This window comes from Salmo salar, chromosome 01 (assembly GCF_965601325.2).
Source record: "Salmo salar chromosome 01, fSalSal1, whole genome shotgun sequence".
NCBI lineage: Eukaryota > Metazoa > Chordata > Actinopteri > Salmoniformes > Salmonidae > Salmo > Salmo salar.
The window spans coordinates 16459194-16482424 of NC_138291.1; the positions used below are offsets into that span (position 1 = coordinate 16459194).

The following is a 23231-nucleotide window of genomic DNA, read 5'->3' on the forward strand; positions in this document are numbered from 1 at the left end:
CGACACTTAGCATTGCGCATGGTGATCTTAGTCTTGTGTGTGGCTGCTCGGCCACGGAAACCCATTTACTGCAACTCCCAATGAACAGTTATTGTGCTGACGTTGCTTCCAGAGGCAGTTTGGAACTCGGTAGTGAGTGTTGCAACAGAGAACAGACGATTTTTACATGCTACGTGCTTCAGCACTCGGCGGTCCCGTTCTGTGAGCTTTTGTGGCCTACCACTTCGCAGCTGAGCCGTTGTTGCTCCTAGACGTTTCCACTTCACAATAACAGCACTTACATTTGACCAGGGCAGCTCTAGCAGGGCTGAAATTTGACAAACTGACTTGTTGGAAAGGTGGCATCCTATGACGGTGCCTCGTTGAAAGTCACTGAGCTCTTCAATAAGGCAATTCTACTGCCAATGTTTGTCTATGTAGATTACATGGCTGTGTGCTCGATTGTATACACCTGTCAGCAACAGGTGTGGCTGAAATAGCCAAATCCACTAATTTGAAGGGGTGTCCACATACTTTTTTATATATAGTGTAGGTCTACTGATTTAATCAAAGCATTGACTATGGAGTAATGGGGAGCCTGGCTGGCTACTTTTTCTATTTGGCTGGCTACTCCATGTGCTTGTGGAAAACACTGTTTAATCTGAAAACAGTCTTGATCTCTTGTTTCAAAGTGTTTAATTAAGTTCAACTTATGAAATAATGAAAGGGCTCAAAGTGGATTTAATAACAAGGAATGCTACATAACAGACCCCTTTTCCATCACATAGCTATTAAAGAAATGCTCCGGAACTTTGGCAACTTCTAAGTACTTTTTAAACCTCCTGCCTTGGGCTGGATGTGTCAATGTGTACTTCATACATGCATCCTCTACTCTATGAGCGGAATTACTGTTTTACCTCAATTAGCCACGAAATCCTAGTTTGAAAGCGACTGTTTTTCTGGAAGCTGTGCCGCACCATTTTCCCTCACGTGGGCCAGTCCCCTAGCAATTCGAGTTCTAGCCAATGAGCTTCAGCCCCCCCCCCCCCCCGCCATTTGAGTGACAGCTAGCAAGATGCACACACAGCAGAGCAAGAGAGAGAGCAATGACGTGGTGCGCATATCTACATATGTGTGACAATTTTCGGGGAGCACTTTTGGCTCGTCAGCAGTACTTTTAGAACTACTGGCTAAAAAGTATACAAAAGTACCAGAGTATGTAGTGGTAGGGAAATGTGGCATCCCAGTGCCGCTTCATCTGTGCCGCTTCATCTCCACAAAAACAAACACTCATATCAGGGACTCACCTCAACAAAGGTTGGGCCTGTGGACATCGACCACAGCTCTGTACGAAATTGCTTTTATGAATTTTCTTCACATTTTGAGCCATAGACTCTGTGGACATTTTGTTTCCTCTGTGGGAGCCTGGTGGAGCTCGTCTAACTCCTGCTGATTCATCCCTTAGTCACAACGGCCCAACACCTGAGGGATGTGTGTAGCTAACACACCCACACCCGGGCCCTGGTGCTTCTCACATCTTCACACACACAACAGATGGGTAGTGCTGGACCAGTCCAGGGCTGTTCCCACTGGAAAAACATGTCCATATGAGAGGCGAGGGCAGAGTACGCCTCTGTGAAACATCACCACCTGGACTGACCAACACTCTCAGCCCACCTGAGAGAAAACATGCTTTACTACCAGGTGGACACTGGACACAGCAACGACCAGGGCATAGGGCATTAAAGTGGTCACTGCTCGTACACTTTTCTGTTCAGTACTTGTACCAATACTCTGGGAATCATTTCTAAATTATGAAATCCCCCCACCAGTCCCAGTAGTCGCTGGAACCTATAGTCAGAGTGCTATGTCAACGTGCCAACAATCATGGTTTATGAGGACACCTAACCTTGACAAGGGGTATTCACATCAGCCACAATTGTAGTCCTGTAGACTTCATAATAGCTCTGTATAGAGGTCCCTTCACCCTCTCCATCTCCCCTATCTGGAGGTCATACGGTTTGGCACAGACACTGTGTGGACTCAATAAAGAGCTCCCTATCAGAGATAGACCACACTCTATTGGGAAATGGCTTTTCAGCAGCTTTATAATTTAGAGCGCTTTAGGGCCTCTTGGCAAATAACGGCAGCGCTATTGAATTACAACAGTACTCTTTCCACCAAAATGCCTCCTGAAGGATTTAGCTCAGGGACAAAAGGATCCCTCTGAGGGAAAGGCGACAGGGAGAAAAGTGTTTTTCTACTGTTAGCAGTGCAATCAAGATTTTACAGACAAATTGTGTACGTGATGGAAATATAGTATTAACAATAGCGTACCGAGGGAGAAAAGCAAAAAGACATTCAAGGGCATCGAAGTTCAAAAGTTTTCCTGGAAAAAAAGCTACTCTTCTTTTGTGGCCAAGTATTTAGAAGCTTATTAGGATTTTACATAAAGGGAATCACACACATTCTCTTTAGAAAGCGCTTTTATCTCAACACGTAATTGCGACGAAATTACAATAATTGTCCCAATTAAAGTAATCCCGAATGAACAGTATGTCATCTTAATGTTTCAGTACTTGGGAGAAGAGGCTTCCTAATTAGCCCAAATTGCCTTGCCCGTATTCATTTCAAGTGTCATTAGTTAAAAGTTTTGAAGCGCTCAGAGAATCGCTTGAATGCCTGGATCCGGGCATGTCTCTGAGAGGCCAATTGTTCGCTGGATCAATGAGGGAGGGGAGGATCGTTACAGCGGCAGATTCAGAGAGAGCAGAACATATAGACGAAAGCATCAGAGTTAAATACCTTCCTGCTAAAGAGAGTAGCCAGGGACAACTTAGTGATGGAGGCCTCTGGCCAAGCAATAACGCCTAGCTGGAAGTTTAAGAAACATTGTTCTTGTACTGGGATGTTGTAATCTACACTGAACAAAAATATAAACGCAACACGTGTTGGTCCCATGTCTCATGAGCTGAAATTAAACATTAAACAAAAAAATCCATACGCACAAAAAGCTTATTTCTCTCACAGTTTGTGCACTAATTTGTTTACATCCCTGTTAGTGAGCATTTCTCCTTTGCCAAGATAATCCATCCACCTGACAGGTGTGGCATATCAAGAAGTGGATTAAACAGCATGTTCATTACACAGGTGCACCTTGTGCTGGGGACAATAAAAGGCCACTTTAAAATCTGCAGTTTTGTCACAATGCCACAGATGTCTCAAGTTTTGAAGAAGCGTGCAATCGGCATGCTGACTAGAGAATTTGGCAGAAGCCCAACTGGCCTCAAAACCGCAGACCAGGTGTAACCACACCAGCCCAGGACCTCCACATCTGGTTACTTCACCTGCAAGATTGTCTGAGGGGGGGTGGAGGGGAGTAATGAGGAGTATTTATGTCTGTAATAAAGCCCTTTTGTGGGGAAAACTCATTCTGATTGGCTGGGCCTGGCTCCCCAGTGGTTGGGCCTATGCCCTCCCAGGCTCACCCATGGCTGCACCCCTGCCCAGTCATGTGAAATCCATAGATTAGAGCCTAATGAATTTATTTCAATTGACTGATTTCCTTATATGAACTGTAACTCAGTAAAATCTTTGAAATTGTATTTTTGTTCAGTATAATTCAATGAATTAGTAAAAACAATGTTTCCTATGTGTAATAATAAGAAATAAATGCAGAAATGTATTGAAACATGTTCTCAGTGCAAAGGAACTATTGGTTTGCCTTAACCCAGAAACTGAATACAGCTTTTGAATAGTGTGATGTTGTGAGAGACAGAACGAGCCATGGAGAGACATATGGGCCAAGGCTTTATTGAGTAGTTGAGAAAATTATTTTTGGTGCGTGACACGCATTCCTGGCCTTCTGTTTCCAGTGAGGGGCTGTGTATGTGTATGTGTGTGTGTGTGTGTGTGTGTGTGCGAATGAAAGTGCCTTGCTCGTGTCTCAGAGTCTGATTAATTACAGTGACCCTCAGAGGAGCAGGGGGTGACATATGTTCCCGTGCCGCGCTGCTCCTGTGTGAGAGTTTGGAGGCTTGGAGGTGTGTGTGGAGGGCACCGGGAGACGGGGGGCTCAGGTACTGAGCCAGGCCTGTGCGGGTACTGCAGGGGCATCCTGGCACAGACAGGGCACCAGATGTCAGAGCAGACCCAGGACCCGGCTCCGGCTTGAAGGACTGACCAAACAACACTTTTCAAGCTAAAAATCCAATTGGAGCTCCCGAAATAGACTCCCTGAGGATCTGACTGGGCTCAAACTTCCCCACAGATCCCGGATACCGACAGCCGGAAAGCTCTATTCGTGTTCTTTTGTGATCGCCAAAATAGTTTCCATTTGCTGCTTTCCGGAAGCTTGCTTTTTTGGTGCGATGCTGAACATAACATACCACTCTCGAGTACTGATCTGAAGATATGTATTCCTGGTCTGAGAAAAACCCAAAACAGAACCCAGCAGCAGTTATTCATCAGTACAACGACCAGAGGGACCCTGATTCACATCTCTATTAAAAACTCAAATGAGAAGGCTGCTTAGAGCCTTTTACACCACAACTCACAGACTCTCAAGACTCTAATTCAATTTGAGCAAAACAACAATAATATGCCATCTTGATTGAAATAGTAAACCTGACAGCTATAAATACTGGAATTCTCAGAAACACTTTCCGTAAGTGCGCTAGGCAGGCACTGTACACTGGCTCGCAAGTGAGACAAATATGTTGGCCGTTGCTGTGTGTGTATCTGTGTGAGACTGTGGTTTGGGGCTTTTAACTATTTTGATAGCCTGTTGATGTGATAACAGGAAAGCAGAAAGCATGTGTCTGAGAAGTCCGACATGCTACGCTTACATAAACCTGTTACTGAGAAAGAATAATTCTGCTGCATATTTTTTGCAAAAGGACATTGTGACAGTTACACAGAAGAACATGACTAACATGACTAGGCTATATAGCTAATATACTAATAAGACTATAAAATACACTGAGTGTAACAAGCATTAGGAACACCTTCCTAATATTGAGTTACACCCCCCCACCCCCCTTTTGCCCTCAGAACACTCAATCCGTCAGGTCATGGACTTTACAAGGTGATAAAAGCATTCCACAGGGATGTTGGCCCATGTTGACTCCAATGCTTCCCACAGTTGTGTCAAGTTGACTAGATGTCCTTTGGGTGGTGGACCATTCTTGATACACACAGGAAACTGTTGAGTGTGAAATCCAGCAGTTGCGGTTCTTGACACACTCAAACCGGTGCACCTGTCACCAACTACCATAGTCCGTCCAAAGGCACTTAAATATGTTGTCTTGCCCATTCACCCTCTGAATGGCACACATACACATTCCATGTCTCAATTGTCTCAAGGCTTAAAAATCCTTGTTTAACCTGTCACCTCCCCTTCATCTACACTGATGTGGATTTAACAAGTGACGTCAATAAGGGATCATAGCTTTCACCTGCATTCACCTGGTCAGTCTATGTCATGAAAAGAGCAGGTGTTCCTAATGTTTTGTCCACTCAGTGTATATCACATCACTGTCTTCCAACGACATGCTGCTCTCTGTGGCCTACATGGGCTGCAATAAACCTTAGAGAGAGAGCACTCTGCAGAGAGAGAGAGAGCACCACTCTGCCTTATGACTGAGATGTGGAATGACAGTTGACCTATGAGGAGTTGACTCACCCCACATACACTTCAGCAGTAATCTATTCACTTATTAGACGCTTTGGGGAAATGAAGTGCTCTAGTGTAGACCACTGAGCATCACACCTCCCCCCATCAACCTCTCCCCGGTCATGTTACACTCCAATGAAAACTGACAAATCCTTCATGAGGGGTAAAGATAGCAGTAAAGATAGTTTATTTGATTATGCCGTGAACAATTATCTAATTGGCGGTTGAGCAGAAGAGGAGATGGCAAAGGGGTGCTGAGTTTTGGTTGAGAGAGAGGACGCCGTGTTGACCTGACCACAATGCCACCGTAAAAACAAGAAGCAGCTATCTGGTCCTCCAGGGAGACAGGGGCCTGAGGTTGAAGTGAGGCAAACGACCATCAAGAAAGACAGGGAGTGTGACTCACCCGGCTATAAAAAGAGAATGGGAGCCTACATGACGCGTCGCATTAGAAGAGGCGCTTCGGGGAGAGGAAGAAAAAGAGCAGTGAGAAAGAGAGAGAAAGAGAGGGAGAAAGAGAGGGAGAAAGAGAGAAAGTGAGAGGGAGAAAGAGAGAGAAAGTGAGAGGGAGAAAGAGAGAGAAAGTGAGAGGGAGAAAGCGGGGGAGAAAGTAAGGGAGAAAGAGAAAGTGAGGAAGAGAGGGAGAAAGCCTGATCAGTGGGGAGATCTCTCCAGATAAGGGCCGCTTGGCTCAGCGTGGTGTCCAAGTTGGTTTGGTGCTTCCTTTCATCACTTATTGCCATTGCAGTGGCCATTTCATACGCAGCGGCAGTCACGTTTTGGAAACAGACAGTGCATTGATGGAGGGAGGATAGCCTAACATGGCCATTTTAGATGATACCTGCAGGTCAAACTCTTTGCTTAGGAGTCCTTCTAAAGCACAAGTTTATTATACAGCACAAGTCTATTTCACTCTGAGGAAGACGTCAGCTTGATGTCGAAACGTCAGTCACCTGCACTCATCCTGAACAATGGACTAAAGTGAGCAAATAAGAAATGTATCTCTGCCTTGTTTTTTGAGTGCTCCAACTCCTCTGCCTCGAATTAGTCCTTTTGGAAGTTTTTTTTGGTAAGCCATTTTGTTGGATTTTTGTCACTGTTGTGGAGCACCTTTGTCTGCTGCAGCAAGGAGGCCTTCCTGAACTGTCCTTTAGATGCGCTGCCTCATATATATTTGTCCAGAGCCATTTATTTGACCAGAAGCTCAGTGAAGGATGGGGATGGAGGGGGAGTGGTGATGACTGTGTGACACTGAGTGCCGGTGACACTTCAGCGCCCCAGGAGTCCTGGGCGCTAGTGTATTGTGACAGAGTGGCAGAGTGCAACCTTTAAAGGGCAGCTATTGATGCAGAACAGCTCCAACCCTAATGACTCAGACTATGTGCTGATTCCCTTCCCCTTGTCCACACTCTCATGCCTCGTTAACCAGTCACTGGCTGTGCTTCATACACTTTATCATTTCAATCAACATATTAATAATGATATGCTTCTTATTTCAATGCATTCAGCTACGTGATTCGAATACAAGGTGGAAATACAGTCTATTTAGTGGTGTTCAGAGAAACCTTCGGGTGTCCGTACTACTAAATGGTGTGGTGGTTGAAGTGGATATGAAGATCCTCTGCTGCCCTCTACTGGTCAATATGATTTTTTCTACTGGTTTTCAAATAAACTTTCTTTCATTGTCCAGTAGCCAAAAAGCACAATCCTAGTCATATTAGCAACCCATGCTAGTTGTTGCATCTTTAGACAGATATTTTCATCTGTCTCATGAAACCGCTTACATGTGCGGTGTAATTTTGACAATGGTGTTTTTCCGCAAATTGCATTATGGAACGCTACCTTGTGCGCATTGCTGCACTTATATGTGAAGAAATAATAGTTTATCAATACTGGAAGCTAAACGTTCTGATCTGTTGCATCAGACTCATTGTTTAAAAAAAGATATGTAGCTTAGGCCTACTGGTTGTATGAATTTGGGATCTATAGTCCAACAACTGTCCCAGCGTTTGCTAGGAATAGCTCATTCCTTTCTCGTACAGAACGACAAGTTGACCAATAGAATAGGTACACTTTTCTACTATGGGGGTTAATAGATTGACATAGACTAGTGAGCACGGTGGGTGGACACCCAATGCATATGGGTCCGGTCAATTTCTCAAACGTCTGGAAACGCTGGCGTGTGTGTGGTGGAAAAGGAACATTTCAGAAATAGTCTTAAACATCTGCTTGTGTGTGTCTGCCTGTGCATGCGTGCTTGTTTCAGTGCAGATGTGTGTGTGTGTGTACGTACCTCTCGTAGATGGTCTTCAGGGTGACCTGGTCTGAGATGCCGTCAGTCTCCTCCAGGAAGAGGATGAGCCAGGAGGTTCTGTAGGGCCACTCCTCCGTCATGTTGATCCATGACGCCAGACGGTCCCAGTTAAAGATGATATGATTGGCCCTCAGCAGACGACCTGGACATATCACACCCAAATGAAAAGTCAGCGACAGTTTCTCTACAAGTAGAGGGACTCTGTGTGCAGGCTTTTGTTCCTGCCCTGCTGTAACACACCCAATTCTACTAATCAGTGGCTCATCAGGACTACCATGATTAGCTGAAGACATTGTGTTAGAGCAGGGCTAGAACAAAATCATGCACACCAAGAAGGTTGGCCACCCCTAAGCGACTATAAGTGCCATGCTGGTAGGACACCCCTCCGCCCTTGGGTAATATAAAGGTCATAGGTCATCTAATAGGAGATGTGTTACCTGTATGGCTCAGTTGGTAGAGCATGGAGCTTGCACCGCCAGGATTGTGGGTTTGATTCCCGAGACCACCCATATGTCGGCTGAATGGCATATATTACCTGTGACAGAGACGATGTTGAGCAGCCTCCTCATGGTCTGGGGGCTGATGTCACTGAACCAGTCCTCAGTGACCAGCAGCTTGGTCAGGTCAAAGGACATCTGTCTGGTGACGGTCCTCTGAATCTGCCTCCTGCGGTATGTGTCCTACACACAGAGGAGACCTCAGATTAGCCTAAAGACTATCTTTATACTATTTGTAAATGCCCTTGGTCTTTCCACAATCCGGAGTGTTTATTTAGTCTGTGGCACATTTATATAATTAGAGTTGACCTTGTTCAACCTGTCCTATGCTCAACGTTTTAAGTGACCCTGTGACCGAGTGGGTGACCATCTCATGATGGCATCATCACCCTGTGCAGTATACCATGTGACCATGTGTGTGACCTCTAGTCTAATTCTCCTTCCTACACTTTCTCCATCCTTCCTTATTTCACCACTCCACCCATCCAACACACAAGGGCATCTGTTACTGAGCCCAATCAACTGGGAATGTCCCTTGTTGGACACAGAAATGCACTGTGTGCTACTGACATAGAGCCATCAGATAGGAGAGGAGACGACTGTTTTGCTCATCTTGTCCACAGTAAGACAGAGTAACTTTCCTTACACATTTAGACAAGCGTGTATTTGGATCCCCACTAGCTGTTATAATAACAACAGCTGCACTTCTTGGGGTCCACTGTAACCTATACGCAGGGAGTCAGGAAGCAGGTGTAGAAGGTGAGTTTAATCATAAGAAACATGAAGATAATCAAAACAGGAGAAGCGTACTGAACGTAAACAAAACCAATAGTGCCTGAAGACTGAAGTAACTGAGGGCTAAATAAAGGGAGAGTAATCAGGGTGATGATGATGATGAAGTCCTGGAGTGTGTAATAGTGGTTGCCAGGACCGCTGGTTAGTAGACCAGAGTGGTAGGAGGCGTGACATCCACACAGTGTTGTGCGTGTGGTTCATTAAACTATGAGGCTACATATCACCTCTTACGTGTGGAATGTTGTCTCTGCAGGACCACAATAGGAACTGATTGCTGAACAGTACAGCAGTGGTAACAAGAGGAGAAAGCTCCTCTGGTCATAAGCCTTCAGAACATCACCATCACCAAGCTGACTTCGACCTCACCGGTAGAGAGATAGTGTATGGCCAGTAATGAGTCAGTATTGGATCAGTAAGGAGGAGAGTGATTAGTTCTCCTTTGATCTTAACTTAGATGTTTTGGACATGCTCAAAAATGGAAAATTATTGGTGAAAGTTAATAGTATTATAGTTTTATTGTTCGTTTTTTTCTGAATAACCAGACTATCAGGAGCAATTGTTGAATTTTGATCATGAAAAGCCACTGTGATAGTTGGAATCTTTCCTCCAAACAAGCAAACTTACTTTGTTCACATCAGGCCAGAGCCGAGCCCCCATATTGTTTACAAGCCTAAGCTGGCCTCGCCTGCCTCCCATGACATCTTGTAAAGATAGACTCGGCTAAAGATCCACAACTCGCCTCCCCTGCCATCTTGTAAAGATCAACTCGACTAAAGATCCACAACTCTGCAATTAAGCAGCTGAGAGACAGAAAGCTTTTGTTCTCCCTCCATCCTCCAATCCTTTTTAGCTCCTCTTGTAAAGAGAGCCCCTCACTGCTTCCTGGCAACCAACGAGAGGGCCAACAAAAAGAAGCGTGCGCCGAAATAAAAAAGGACCCAAATAAAATAACAAAAAAACAAGAAAATAAACCAGGCGCCCAAACAAACAAACAAACAAACAAACAAACAAACAAAATGGGGTCCTCGCAAAGGGAAGGAGGCAGAGCCACTTAGCCTCCCACCAGCAGCCGCGGGTGCCAGTGTTTTGTCACCGGGACCCACTGCTGCTCCTCCCTGCCATTAGGCAGTGTGGCGTCGCAGCAGGAAGGATAAACAGACATTGCATCAGAGGCTCCTCCACAACGAAGACACAGACACTGGCTTGTTTGCTCCCGACCTCCTCCATCCCTCTCTGCTATGTTCCCCACAACGCTGGAGGAAGCTAGCTAGGCCCCCGTGCCTGTGGGATTTGGTGCATCATCTCACCCTTTCTATGTTAGTCTTCTCCATCTGTGTCTATGAGAAAATAAACTTCTGTACCACTTCAGAGGTCTGAGGTATTTCACTGAGCTTTCATTGCCAGGACAGACGACCAATCTCCTCATGCTCCTTGTTGAATCACTTGTCTTTGTGCCAGAACTCTGCAGGTAGAGGCCTCTGCAGGTCCTGTGCAGGTAGAGCCTGGTCCAGCCTGGGCATGGATAGAGAGATAGGGGAGAGAGTGGTGGATGTCTAGAAGAGCTTACTCTGCGGTTGAGGGCCGTCTTGCTGCCAAACTTGGCCTGATCCCCCAGACTGTTCGAGGACAGCTTCCTGTCCATCTCCTCATGCCATCCTGTGAAGAGAGGAGTGGAAAAGGAGAGAAAGAGGAGAGAAAGAGGAGTGGAGAGAGAGAGAAAGAAAGAGAATTAGGACAATCAAGGATGTCTCATCACAACACCTGATATAAAGTATCAACCTATTCAGTGAACACATACGATTCCTATTTCCTACTCAATCATAGCAAGATAGAATGTTAGAGCCGTAACCCCATGAAACCCATAGTGATTGTGTGTGTGTGTGTGTGTGTGTGTGTGTGTGTGTGTGTGTGTGTGTGTGTGTGTGTGTGTGTGTGTGTGTGTGTGTGTGTGTGTGTGTGTAAAAATGTGCACCCCTTTGGGTCCCCAGGACCAGGATGAAGAAACACTGACCTATGTGGGTGTATGCATTCAGGCTTTTGTGTGTTTGTGTGTGTGTGCATTCCTGCAGGCCTGCCTATGCATATGTCTGCGTACCCTCAGGGTTGACCAGGTCTCCGTTGGGAGTGGGGTCGGCCATGCACAGCTTCCTGGTGGTGCTAAGGCCTCGGCTGTTGAGAAAGACAGGCAGGTGGACGATGTTCCTCATGTAGTCGTGGCCGTTGATGTTGGAGTCCCTGAGCACGCTGTTCAGGTTCTGGTTGATGGCCTTGATGATGATGTGGGGGTCACTGGCGAAAATAGAGATGAAGGGGCCTTTGGAAAACAGCACCCTCACCTGGTGGAGGAAGGGAATAGCAAGAGGATTTATGACCAGGACCCATATCCACAAAGCCTCTCAGAGTAGGAGTGCTCATCTAGGATCAGGTCCTCATCTGACCATATAATCTTATTCATTATAATGTAAAAGGTTAAACTGATTCTGGGTGCATTCACTACAGTGCTCATCTGTGGTGTTTGGAATGATAAAAGCCTGAAATCCACTGAGCATGAACCTTGTGTGTCAGGTTTGTAGTGTCCTATTAGTGTATTCGTACACACGACTGGTAAAAACTACTCAACATCAACTTCTTAAAATCTGTCAACTGCGGACATCATTTGTAGTTTCTTGTTAGTTTGTGGGCTTCTGTTGATCACATTTCTGTTAATCACATTTTGTTTCTTAAGGAGCATGCAACAACAATTCCGCTGGGGGGACTCCCTACTACTAGTCTCTCTAAATGAATGTGGTGAGACCTGATGGAGGACAGGCAGTACACACACAGCGGGACTTTCCAAGCTGATGATGAGAGACGTCGTCCAAGTGTCACAGGATCCTGATCTGTGCTTTATTTACAGTCTATTAGCTGCAGTGACCACCCTCGGGCGGGCGCAACCAAACAACTATCTGATTATACTGAGTTTGTCCCTGTAATTCACTTATAGCTGATCATCACTCGTTCTGTACCTCTTCCAACCCCTCCTATTCATATCCATGTACTCATTATATGACTATAGCGCTGTTATATCATACATCTATCTATCTGCAATAACAAATGGAAAAATATTTAGTTCACCGAAAAATTACATTTGCTAATATTCGTATATAAATGAGAAACAAGAAGATGAGAATTTAAGAGTGTCTCATTGATTAATTTGTGCCACAAATGGGGCTTTTGAGAGTTAGCTGGGAAGGAGGCGCTGGTTCGTTCGCACAGAAGATTTCATTAGCGCACAGGAGGCTGTCAAACTACTAGGGGGATTACTTGTCCCCAAATAATAACATTTAGCCGGAGAAAATTCTATTACTCCAGCTGGAAAGAGGAATTTGAACTAAGTGGAGCCTTTAAAGGGGCAGAGCGTTAAAGGGGATGGCTACTGTATATGTGCTTTGTGTCCATAGTCAATACTATTTGTACTTTGTGAAAGAGGCTTTGAAAGGTAAATCGTGGTAATATGTTATTTTACGACACTATAGGAACTTTTCCGCATGAGTTTGACTTTGGTGCCAATGATTAATTACCAATGAGTCATGGGTAATGACTTAACCCTGGGTGGTTATGGGTAATGACTTAACAGTGGGTAGTTATGAGTAATGACTTAACCCTGGGTGGTTATGGGTAATAAATTAACCCTGGGTGGTTATGGGTAATGACTTAAAGGTACTACACACAGGATATTTTGTTGAATTTTTGCATTGTAATTTCATATATCTGTAGTAATAGTGGAATGGTAGTGTTTCACATTATTACTTACCTGCCAGTGTTGTGATTGGCTGTGATATTCACCTACTGATTTCTCCTGCCGGAGCTGCATCTGTTGTCAAGATGGGAAAGTCGTTCTGACTTTATGGCTGTGTTATCTAGTGGAAATTGCCCTGTCATTTCCTAGTTGCAAAAATTCTACACTGTTTGCTCAATTTATGTGAGAAAACAAGCACTGACTAGTGTAGGGAATTGTTGTACTATCTAAATTTCTGTGAAATATATTTTCAATAACAGCAAATATCGTTTTTACAGCTGTTTGAAGCTGGTGGACCAAAACTGAAAGCAAACAGCTCAAGCTCGAGTCTCCACCATTTTACGGGGAAATGGGATGTGGGAGAGAGGGGCGATTTGTTTTAAATGCAGCCTAGTGCTAGGTGAATTGCAAGATATTTCACAGCGATTTAGATGGAACAATGATTCCCTACATTATTCATTGCTTGTTTTCTCACACAAATTTAAATTGAGCGAACAGTGTAGAAAATGACATAGCAATTTCCACTAGATAACACAAACAAAGTCAAAACAGCTTTCCCATTTTGACAGCAGATGCCGCTTTGGCGGGAGAAATCAATAGGTGAAAATAGCAGCCAATCACAACACTGGCAACTAAATAATACTCTGAAACACTACCATTCCACTATTACTGCAGATTTATTATGGACATTTTCTGAAATTACAATGCAAAAATGTAATAAAAAAAATCCTATGTGTTGCACCTTTAACCCTGGATGGTTATGGGTAATGACTTAAACCCAGGTGGTTATGGGTAATGTCTAAACCCTGGGTGGTAAGAGGTCATGTGTGTTTTGTAATGTAGCCATTGTTACAAACAGACACACACAGCACACACACTTACATGCTGACCACACTGTCCGCAAGCGTTGCAAAATAAATGTACACATACATGTTATTCAATCATTGCCCCCACACTGCTCGTGAGCGTCTGCGTGGCCAGTCGCTAAAATAAAACTTGGTTCTATTTGTGATGCTCAACGCGCACCAAGTCCTGCCTCTCCCATCTCCTCATTGGTGTTTAGGAGCATATACCCACGTGCCATCTCCTCATTGGTGTTTAGGAGCATATACCCACGTGCCATCTCCTCATTGGTGTTTAGGAGCATATACCCACGTGCCATCTCCTCATTGGTGTTTAGGAGCATATACCCACGTGCCATCTCCTCATTGGTGTTTAGGAGCATATACCCACGTGCCATCTCCTCATTGGTGTTTAGGAGCATATACCCACGTGCCATCTCCTCATTGGTGTTTAGGAGCATATACCCACGTGCCATCTCCTCATTGGTGTTTAGGAGCATATACCCACGTGCCATCTCCTCATTGGTGTTTAGGAGCATATACCCACGTGCCATCTCCTCATTGGTGTTTAGGAGCATATACCCACGTGCCATCTCCTCATTGGTGTTTAGGAGCATATACCCACGTGCCATCTCCTCATTGGTGTTTAGGAGCATATACCCACGTGCCATCTCCTCATTGGTGTTTAGGAGCATATACCCACGTGGGTGATGGAAAGATGAACTGACATCCACACTCCAGTTGCAGGTTGCCAACCGCCATAAAAAGTCAAAAGAAGAAAAAGAAGCCTGAAGGAAGGAGGAGAGATGACGAGAAACGAATTTGGTTTACCGTTTTATCTGTGGATTAATTGTTGGAGTAGAGGACCTTGTGCATTTCAGGTAAAATAACAACCAAATGTTTATATCCCAGGACAAATTAGCTAGCAGCAGCAAGCTAGCTAGCTAAATTGCCATAAATGTTTAATGCTTTTCGACCTGTCCCCAAATGAATATAATTGGTTCAGAGTTTGTTCTGATATTTCAACCTGCGTGTCCTGATCGCGTCTGGCGTGGGTGAACAAAATCAACTTGCGCACGATGGCATACGCGGACGAACGCGCACGTACGGTTTGGTCAGCATGTTACACACACACACACACACACCGTGTCGAGCATCTGCAGCACTTTGTCCTGCTCGCAAGCGTCTAGGCCGTCGATGATGACCGTCATGCGGGTCTGGTTCTGGGTGAAACCGTCGATGGTCTTGGCCATCTTTGACATCAGCTCCACCTCCTGCTTCAACACCTGGCATGGAGAAACCAAACACACACACACACTTCATCAATCAGTACACACTACATATTATATTCAATAGACATACAGACATATGATTACATCTAATTAACAACACAGTTTCTATCATTTTTTTAAACATTGAGCTTTTAAGTGTCTAACATTATCATGTAACCAAACATCTGAGGAGTGAGACTGCCCCAGTAGAAATAATATGACTGTTTACACTACCTTCATGAAGCCCTCGCTCTTCAGCTTGTGCATCTTGTTGGCAGCACTGTGCAGCCTCTTCCTCTGAGAGTTGAGGACGGAGTCGGCTACCTGCCACCAGGTCCTGCAGTTCAACAGGAGGGCCAGGCCCACCACACTGGCCATGGCGATCAGCACCGCGTTCACCGTCAGGTTGTCATGCTGCACCTTCATAACAAAATAAACAAGTTCCACTTTTAAAAAGTTGTTTTCAATTATTATGACTTTTTATGTACAGGGGAATCATACACAGACCCAAGTCACACACAGTACTGCACATACTGGACATGGTGTGTGTGTGTGTGTAGGTACCTTGAAGATGGCCAGCAGTGCCATGGCGGTGATCAGGCAGCCCAGAGTCACGACAAACAGCATGAAGCTGGGCACGCAGCACGTCTTCTTCCACTTCTTACCTGGGGGGTTATGCAAGCGATAATGCATGAAAGAGTGTGCATTATTAGGGCCTGGACGATACCAGCATCGCAATACTCATTAGTATCGTGGCAAGGAAACGAAACACGAAGCGGATTAAACTCTTTATGAAAACTGCCCTAATAGTGGAAACAAACTTCATTATGTTGTCATCCAGAGTTACATTTACATTCCAAGCTATAGCACACAATATTTTACATACAGCAGGTTTTTAAAGGACTATAGAGTTTGGTCTGCTTCGTGTTTACATTTTACCATGGAAAAAATATTGCAATACTGGTATCGGGGCGGCAGGTAGCCTAGTGTTTAGAGCGTTGGGCCAGTAACCGAAAGGTTGCTGGATCGAATCCCTGAGCTGACAAGGTAAAAATCTGTCGTTCTGCCCTTGAACAAGGCAGTTAACTGACTTCCCTAGTTAAATAAAGGATAAATTAAACAAAAATAAATAAAAAATCGTCACAGCCCTATCCATTATAGGGAAATAACTATGCCCTTCCTGTAGACAGACAGGAGGCCAATGACAGCCACATTAACACTGACTGTGCCCTACCTAGTCCCTTTACCCCTACCTACATGTACAAATGACCTTAACTAACCTGTACCCTACCTAGTCCCTTTACCCCTACCTACATGTACAAATGACCTTAACTAACCTGTACCCTACCTAGTCCCTTTACCCCTACCTACATGTACAAATGACCTTAACTAACCTGTACCCTACCTAGTCCCTTTACCCCTACCTACATGTACAAATGACCTTAACTAACCTGTACCCTACCTAGTCCCTTTACCCCTACCTACATGTACAAATGACCTTAACTAACCTGTACCCTACCTAGTCCCTTTACCCCTACCTACATGTACAAATGACCTTAACTAACCTGTACCCTACCTAGTCCCTTTACCCCTACCTACATGTACAAATGACCTTAACTAACCTGTACCCTACCTAGTCCCTTTACCCCTACCTACATGTACAAATGACCTTAACTAACCTGTACCCTACCTAGTCCCTTTACCCCTACCTACATGTACAAATGACCTTAACTAACCTGTACCCTACCTAGTCCCTTTACCCCTACCTACATGTACAAATGACCTTAACTAACCTGTACCCTACCTAGTCCCTTTACCCCTACCTACATGTACAAATGACCTTAACTAACCTGTACCCTACCTAGTCCCTTTACCCCTACCTACATGTACAAATGACCTTAACTAACCTGTACCCTACCTAGTCCCTTTACCCCTACCTACATGTACAAATGACCTGTACCCCTGCACATTGACTCAGTACTGTTACCCCCTGTATAAAGCATTGTTATTGTGTTATTTTATTTTTTACTTTATTTAGTAAATATTTCCTTAACTCTATTTCTTGAACTGCATTGTTGGTTAAGGGCTTGTATTTGGCGCATGTGACAAATAAAGTTTGATTTGATTTTGATTTGAGTGTACAGGAAGTACACCGTATAAGAGACAGGTAATAAGACAAGATTCTAAAGGATATCCAAAGTGGACACATAAGATAGTACCTTGGTTCTCCTCGTTCTTGAACACTCTGAAGAGGCGGGTGGCCATGAAGCCAAACTCCCTCTCACAGGCGTCAGACAGAGTGGCTATCATCTCTGCCATAGACGTCTCTCCTCCCACACTGGACAGACGGTTGTAGTCTGTGAACAGGAACCTGACACACACAAGGAAAATACTTTTTCTATTCAAGGCTGTACACATCAAGGTGTAAGTGTATATATATATATATGTGTGTGTGTGTGTGTGTGTGTGTGTGTGTGTTCATCTGTGTGTCCTGTATGTGTATTACCTGACAGGCAGGGCGCGGGTGGTCTGCTCAGGCAGCTCGGGGGGGTTGACGAACATGAGTTTAAGAAGCAGCTCCAGGTAGCCCACCTGACGGGCCAGACGGGTACTGAGGACCCACGCCCAGTTCCAGTTCTCCCCCTCACGATGACCCCCATAGTACACCAACACTGGAGAGAGAGAGAGAGAAGAATACATCATATTTCTGATTGACCATCAGACTTTCACCCACCTACGTTGACATCCAGTGGCAAGAACCTTAAAAATGTAGTTTTATTTAATGAAACACTGTACAGCTGCTCAAAACTAACAGACCAATGGCGCCCTCTAGTGATATAATACGTGCAACTTTCCCTAACTGCATAACACCCAGGTATTCTATTGTATACTATTCTCTTCCGCTCCATTCTACTCTACTCTATAAGCATCTCTACTCTACAAAATATTATCGTCTTCCGCTCCATTCTATAAACATCTCTACTCTACAAAATATTATCGTCTTCCGCTCCATTCTATAAACATCTCTACTCTTCAAAATATTATCGTCTTCAGCTCCATTCTATTCTACTCTATAAGCATCTCTACTCTACAAATTATTATCGTCTTCCGCTCCATTCTATTCTATAAGCATCTCTACTCTACAAAATATTATCGTTTTCCACTCCATTCTACTCTATAAGCATCTCTACTCTACAAAATATTATCGTTTTCCGCTCCATTCTATTCTATAAGCATCTCTACTCTACAAAATATTATCGTTTTCCGCTCCATTCTATTCTATAAGCATCTCTACTCTTCAAAATATTATCGTTTTCCGCTCCATTCTATAAACATCTCTACTCTACAAAATATTATCGTTTTCCGCTCCATTCTATTCTATAAGCATCTCTACTCTACAAAATATTATCGTTTTCCGCTCCATTCTATTCTATAAGCATCTCTACTCTTCAAAATATTATCGTTTTCCGCTCCATTCTATAAACATCTCTACTCTACAAAATATTATCGTCTTCCGCTCCATTCTATTGTAGTGTTTCTCACCAAAGAAGACATAGAGCAGGGCGAGGAGGCTGAGGGAGACGGCGATGGCCAGGCGGTGGGTGACTGTGAAGCCCAGGACCAGAGCTACAGAGCCACACAGCAGCAGCGTGAGGAACACCACCAGCCAGGAGAACTGGAACAGAGGTTCAATCTGCTGGCCCGCAAAATTCTTCATCTCATCTGTAGGTGGGGGGGAAGCAGGTTACACATAAGAATAGGCAACTGCAAATGAGTCAGGGCCTTTAGCTGGTCCTGCCTAACACAGAGACCTACACATGAGTCAGGGCCTTTAGCTGGTCCTGCCTAACACAGAGACCTACACATGAGTCAGGGCCTTTAGCTGGTCCTGCCTAACACAGAGACCTACACATGAGTCAGGGCCTTTAGCTGGTCCTGCCTAACACAGAGACCTACACATGAGTCAGGGCCTTTAGCTGGTCCTGCCTAACACAGAGACCTACACATGAGTCAGGGCCTTTAGCTGGTCCTGCCTAACACAGAGACCTACACATGAGTCAGGGCCTTTAGCTGGTCCTGCCTAACACAGAGACCTACACATGAGTCAGGGCCTTTAGCTGGTCCTGCCTAACACAGAGACCTACACATGAGTCAGGGCCTTTAGCTGGTCCTGCCTAACACAGAGACCTACACATGAGTCAGGGCCTTTAGCTGGTCCTGCCTAACACAGAGACCTACACATGAGGCACTAAGGCAGAGAACTGGGACTGAGTAAAAATGAAACACATTGTACAGGTAAGGTCCAGAACTTTACTAAATAGGCTGACATGTTCACTTTGAGATTGATATTGCTGTTGTAGTAGTATTTTACTATTTTTACATGAGCGCGCTTCGAGACACTTCAGCTGAAACAAAACAGTCAAAAACAGCCTCAGTGGTGTTCCTGGTGGTCCTCTTACCCTCCAGTTTCTTGAGCAGGAAGGACTTGCCGCTACCCCACTGGGCGTACAGGCCCACACAGATAGGAGGCTGCATGGTGGGCTCACTGAGAATGTCTGCTAGGGCACTGCTGTACAGATCATACCCCAGCATGTCACCATCAGACTCAGAAGGAGACAGGTGCTCTGACAGATATGAGAGAGAGAGAGAGAGAGAGAGAGAGAGAGAGAGAGAGAGAGAGAGAGAGAGAGAGAGAGAGAGAGAGATCATAACTTGATAAATACCACAATTTATCCAAACTAAGAGTGAGCGAGCTAAACCTTCAGAGTAATGATTCATATTAACAGGTGACTTAAATAATAGCAGTTGAATGTTATATTTTCTTTGTTACATTTTTCTTTCATAATAACAGGTTCAAATTCAACACTAGAGTACTTGTTAACTATATCTGTTTTAATATGCATGTCTTCATGATAAAGTATAATTTCTCACTGGCTCCAAATATCTGGGTGAGGATGCTTTTCTGGTGGGTGCAGTCAATGTTGTAAGGCGTCTCGCCGGCCTTGTTGGGGCGGTAGAGCAGGCGGCCATCTTTAGGATTCCTCAGGAGGAGCTCAGCCAGCTTGCGGCTCCGCCCTCTGATGGCAATGTGAAGGGCTGTGTCTCCTTTCTGGACACGGGGAGAGAGAGATGAGTAGAGTAGAGTAGAGTAGAGATGATTAGAGTAGAGATGAGTAGAGTAGAGTAGAGTAGAGATGAGTAGAGTAGAGATGAGTAGAGTAGAGATGAGTAGAGTAGAGATGATTAGAGTAGAGATGATTAGAGTAGAGATGAGTAGAGTAGAGTAGAGATGATTAGAGTAGAGTAGAGATGATTAGAGTAGAGATGATTAGAGTAGAGATGATTAGAGTAGAGATGATTAGAGTAGAGTAGAGATGAGTAGAGTAGAGATGATTAGAGTAGAGATGATTAGAGATGATTAGAGATGATTAGAGTAGAGATGATTAGAGTAGAGATGATTAGAGTAGAGATGATTAGAGTAGAGTAGAGTAGAGATGATTAGAGTACAGAGGATTAGAGTAAAGGTGATTAGAGCAGAGGTGATTAGAGCAGAGTAGAGTAGAGTAGAGATGAGTAGAGTAGTGGTGATTAGAGTAGAGATGAGTAGAGTAGAGATGATTAAAGTAGAGTGGAGATGATTAGAGTAGAGTAGAGATGATTCGAGTAGAGTAGAGAGGATTAGAGTACAGAACCTGTGATGATATTGGAAAGACATAGGCTCTATATGTTGTGTTTCTCCAGTACCTTGTCGACAGCTGCCACCTTGGCCCCTCTGTGCAGGAGCAGCTCTACTATCTCAATGTTCCTCATCTTGGTGGCTTTGATCAGAGGGGTCTCTGAATCCTGAAATACACAACATCATCATCATCATCTCAGACCTAGAGAATATAAGCAAGCAAAGGTTTATTTGCAACTTTAATGACTTGTGAAAAGAATCCTTTTGAAACAAGGATAACTTCATCATGATGTGTAGAATTTCAAGTGAAGAATGTGTCATAGTGCAATGAAATGACTGTCAATTAACATAGAGCAGCTGTGGCTGTTCCTTACCTTGGTGCAACTCTCAGTGTCCGGGTTGCACTGGAGGATGTCTGTCACCATGGTGGCATTCCCTTTCTCTACCGCCCAGTAAAGAGCAGTCTTACTGTCCTGTTTAGCACAGTTGAGAACATGGTCGTATTCATTAAATCAAATCAAATGTTCTTTGTCACTTGCTTCATAAACAACCGGTGTAGATTAACACTGAAATGCTTACTTATGGGTCCTTCTCTATCAATGCAGAGTTAAAGATTAAAATAGTGACAAGAGGAATAAATACACAGTGAATAGCGAATAACAGGCACCAAACAGAACAAAACTGACAGAAACAGGGAGGGACTACCTGAATATGTCCAATAAGAAATGTTTGTTTTTGTTTTCCATTGTAAAAAGTTTTGCTACAGTGTGCCCTAATGAATGGGACCAGTAATGGCATGATGATAGATCAAATAAATGTTAAAGGCCCAGTGCAGTCAAAAATGGGATTTTTCTGTGTTAGATATATTTCCACACTATGAGGTTGAAATAATACTGTAAAATTGTTTTAAATTATGATAATGCCCTTTTAGTGTAAGGGCTGTTTGAATAGATGCCTAAAACTTTTAGCCTGTTTTGGTGGGATGGAGTTTTGGCCTGCCTTGTGACATCACCAGGTAAAATTAGTTAATAGACCAATAAGAGAGGGTTCCAAACCGCTCTGCCAATAATAGGTTGTTTTCAGTTTTCCCCTCCCTACTCAGACCACTCCCAGATAGTCCTAGCTAAACTCTTGCTTGAGAAATTGCTCTTCGCTAAGAAGCTGTTTTTTTTTTCAATTAAAATGGTTAAAAAAAAAAATCACAGTAAGGTGATTACCTAGAAATTGTTACCCAGAAATGATTTGATATGGAGATAGAAATGGCTGCATTGGACCTTTAACAATGTGGATGTGTCACATTAGAGACTCCTACCTGTCCCCTGACGTCAATGTCGGCATATTTGTTCAGAAGGGCTCTGACGATCTCCACGTGTCCTCCTCGCACTGCTCCAATCAGCACCGTCTCCCCACTCTGTGTGACACACACAGGAAACACCACAGGCTTTCACTACAGAGAACACACACTGAATCATCTCACAACAGAGGAGGTAGACTATACTGTATAGCATGACCTTTATCATTCAGGTTGATATAATCCTGTCTAGCATGACCTTTATCATTCAGGTTGATATAATCCTGTCTAGCATGACCTTTATCATTCAGGTTGATAGAATCCTGTCTAGCATGACCTTTATCATTCAGGTTGATATAATCCTGTATAGCATGACCTTTATCATTCAGGTTGATATAATCCTGTCTAGCATGACCTTTATCATTCAGGTTGATATAATCCTGTCTAGCATGACCTTTATCATTCAGGTTGATAGAATCCTGTCTAGCATGACCTTTATCATTCAGGTTGATATAATCCTGTCTAGCATGACCTTTATCATTCAGGTTGATATAATCCTGTCTAGCATGACCTTTATCATTCAGCTTGATATAATCCTGTATAGCATGACCTTTATCATTCAGGTTGATATAATCCTGTCTAGCATGACCTTTATCATTCAGGTTGATATAATCCTGTATAGCATGACCTTTATCATTCAGGTTGATATAATCCTGTCTAGACTCTACGCTGTGTATTAGCAGGGTTGTCAGGGCAACATTTCAGCTAATCTTTAGTGACTGGTGATGGTTGCCTACCCTGTCTGGTATGTTGACCCTCCTTTAAACTAACCATCTTTACCTACAGTATGTATCTCTTCCTATCTAGTCTATAGCAGTGGGCACCAACCGTTTCTGAGTCAAGATCCCATTCGCAGTCTAAAAGCAAGCTGAGATCTACTGCTCAGATTTACATTTTTTACATTAACCTCACACAAACAGTTCTGTAGGAATGACGTTTGGGCAGTAGGCCTAATACATTATCACAGCATATTGGCTATATGATTGGCCTGCCAATATTGTTAATCAGACCATATTATATTTCAAAACTCGAGCTTTGATAACAAAATAGATC

General features: G+C 44.0%; 1 protein-coding gene across 3 annotated transcripts in view; it reads right to left on the minus strand.

The window, feature by feature from the left end:
• LOC106566340 (kinase D-interacting substrate of 220 kDa B) overlaps positions 1–23231 on the minus strand; it is a 110781-nt gene that overhangs the window by 61906 nt on the left and 25644 nt on the right. For all 3 annotated transcript variants that reach the window (XM_014134444.3, XM_014134305.3, XM_014134390.3), the window contains exons 9-23: positions 22140–22238; positions 21202–21300; positions 20896–20994; positions 20083–20260; positions 19611–19775; positions 18694–18873; positions 17657–17822; positions 17370–17521; positions 15715–15815; positions 15385–15570; positions 15025–15165; positions 11355–11595; positions 10827–10915; positions 8503–8647; positions 7947–8109 (exon numbers count right to left, since the gene is read on the minus strand). In XM_014134444.3, coding sequence (XP_013989919.1) covers positions 7947–8109; positions 8503–8647; positions 10827–10915; positions 11355–11595; positions 15025–15165; positions 15385–15570; positions 15715–15815; positions 17370–17521; positions 17657–17822; positions 18694–18873; positions 19611–19775; positions 20083–20260; positions 20896–20994; positions 21202–21300; positions 22140–22238 — 2204 coding nt within the window. The remainder of the gene's footprint in view (positions 1–7946; positions 8110–8502; positions 8648–10826; positions 10916–11354; positions 11596–15024; positions 15166–15384; positions 15571–15714; positions 15816–17369; positions 17522–17656; positions 17823–18693; positions 18874–19610; positions 19776–20082; positions 20261–20895; positions 20995–21201; positions 21301–22139; positions 22239–23231) is intronic.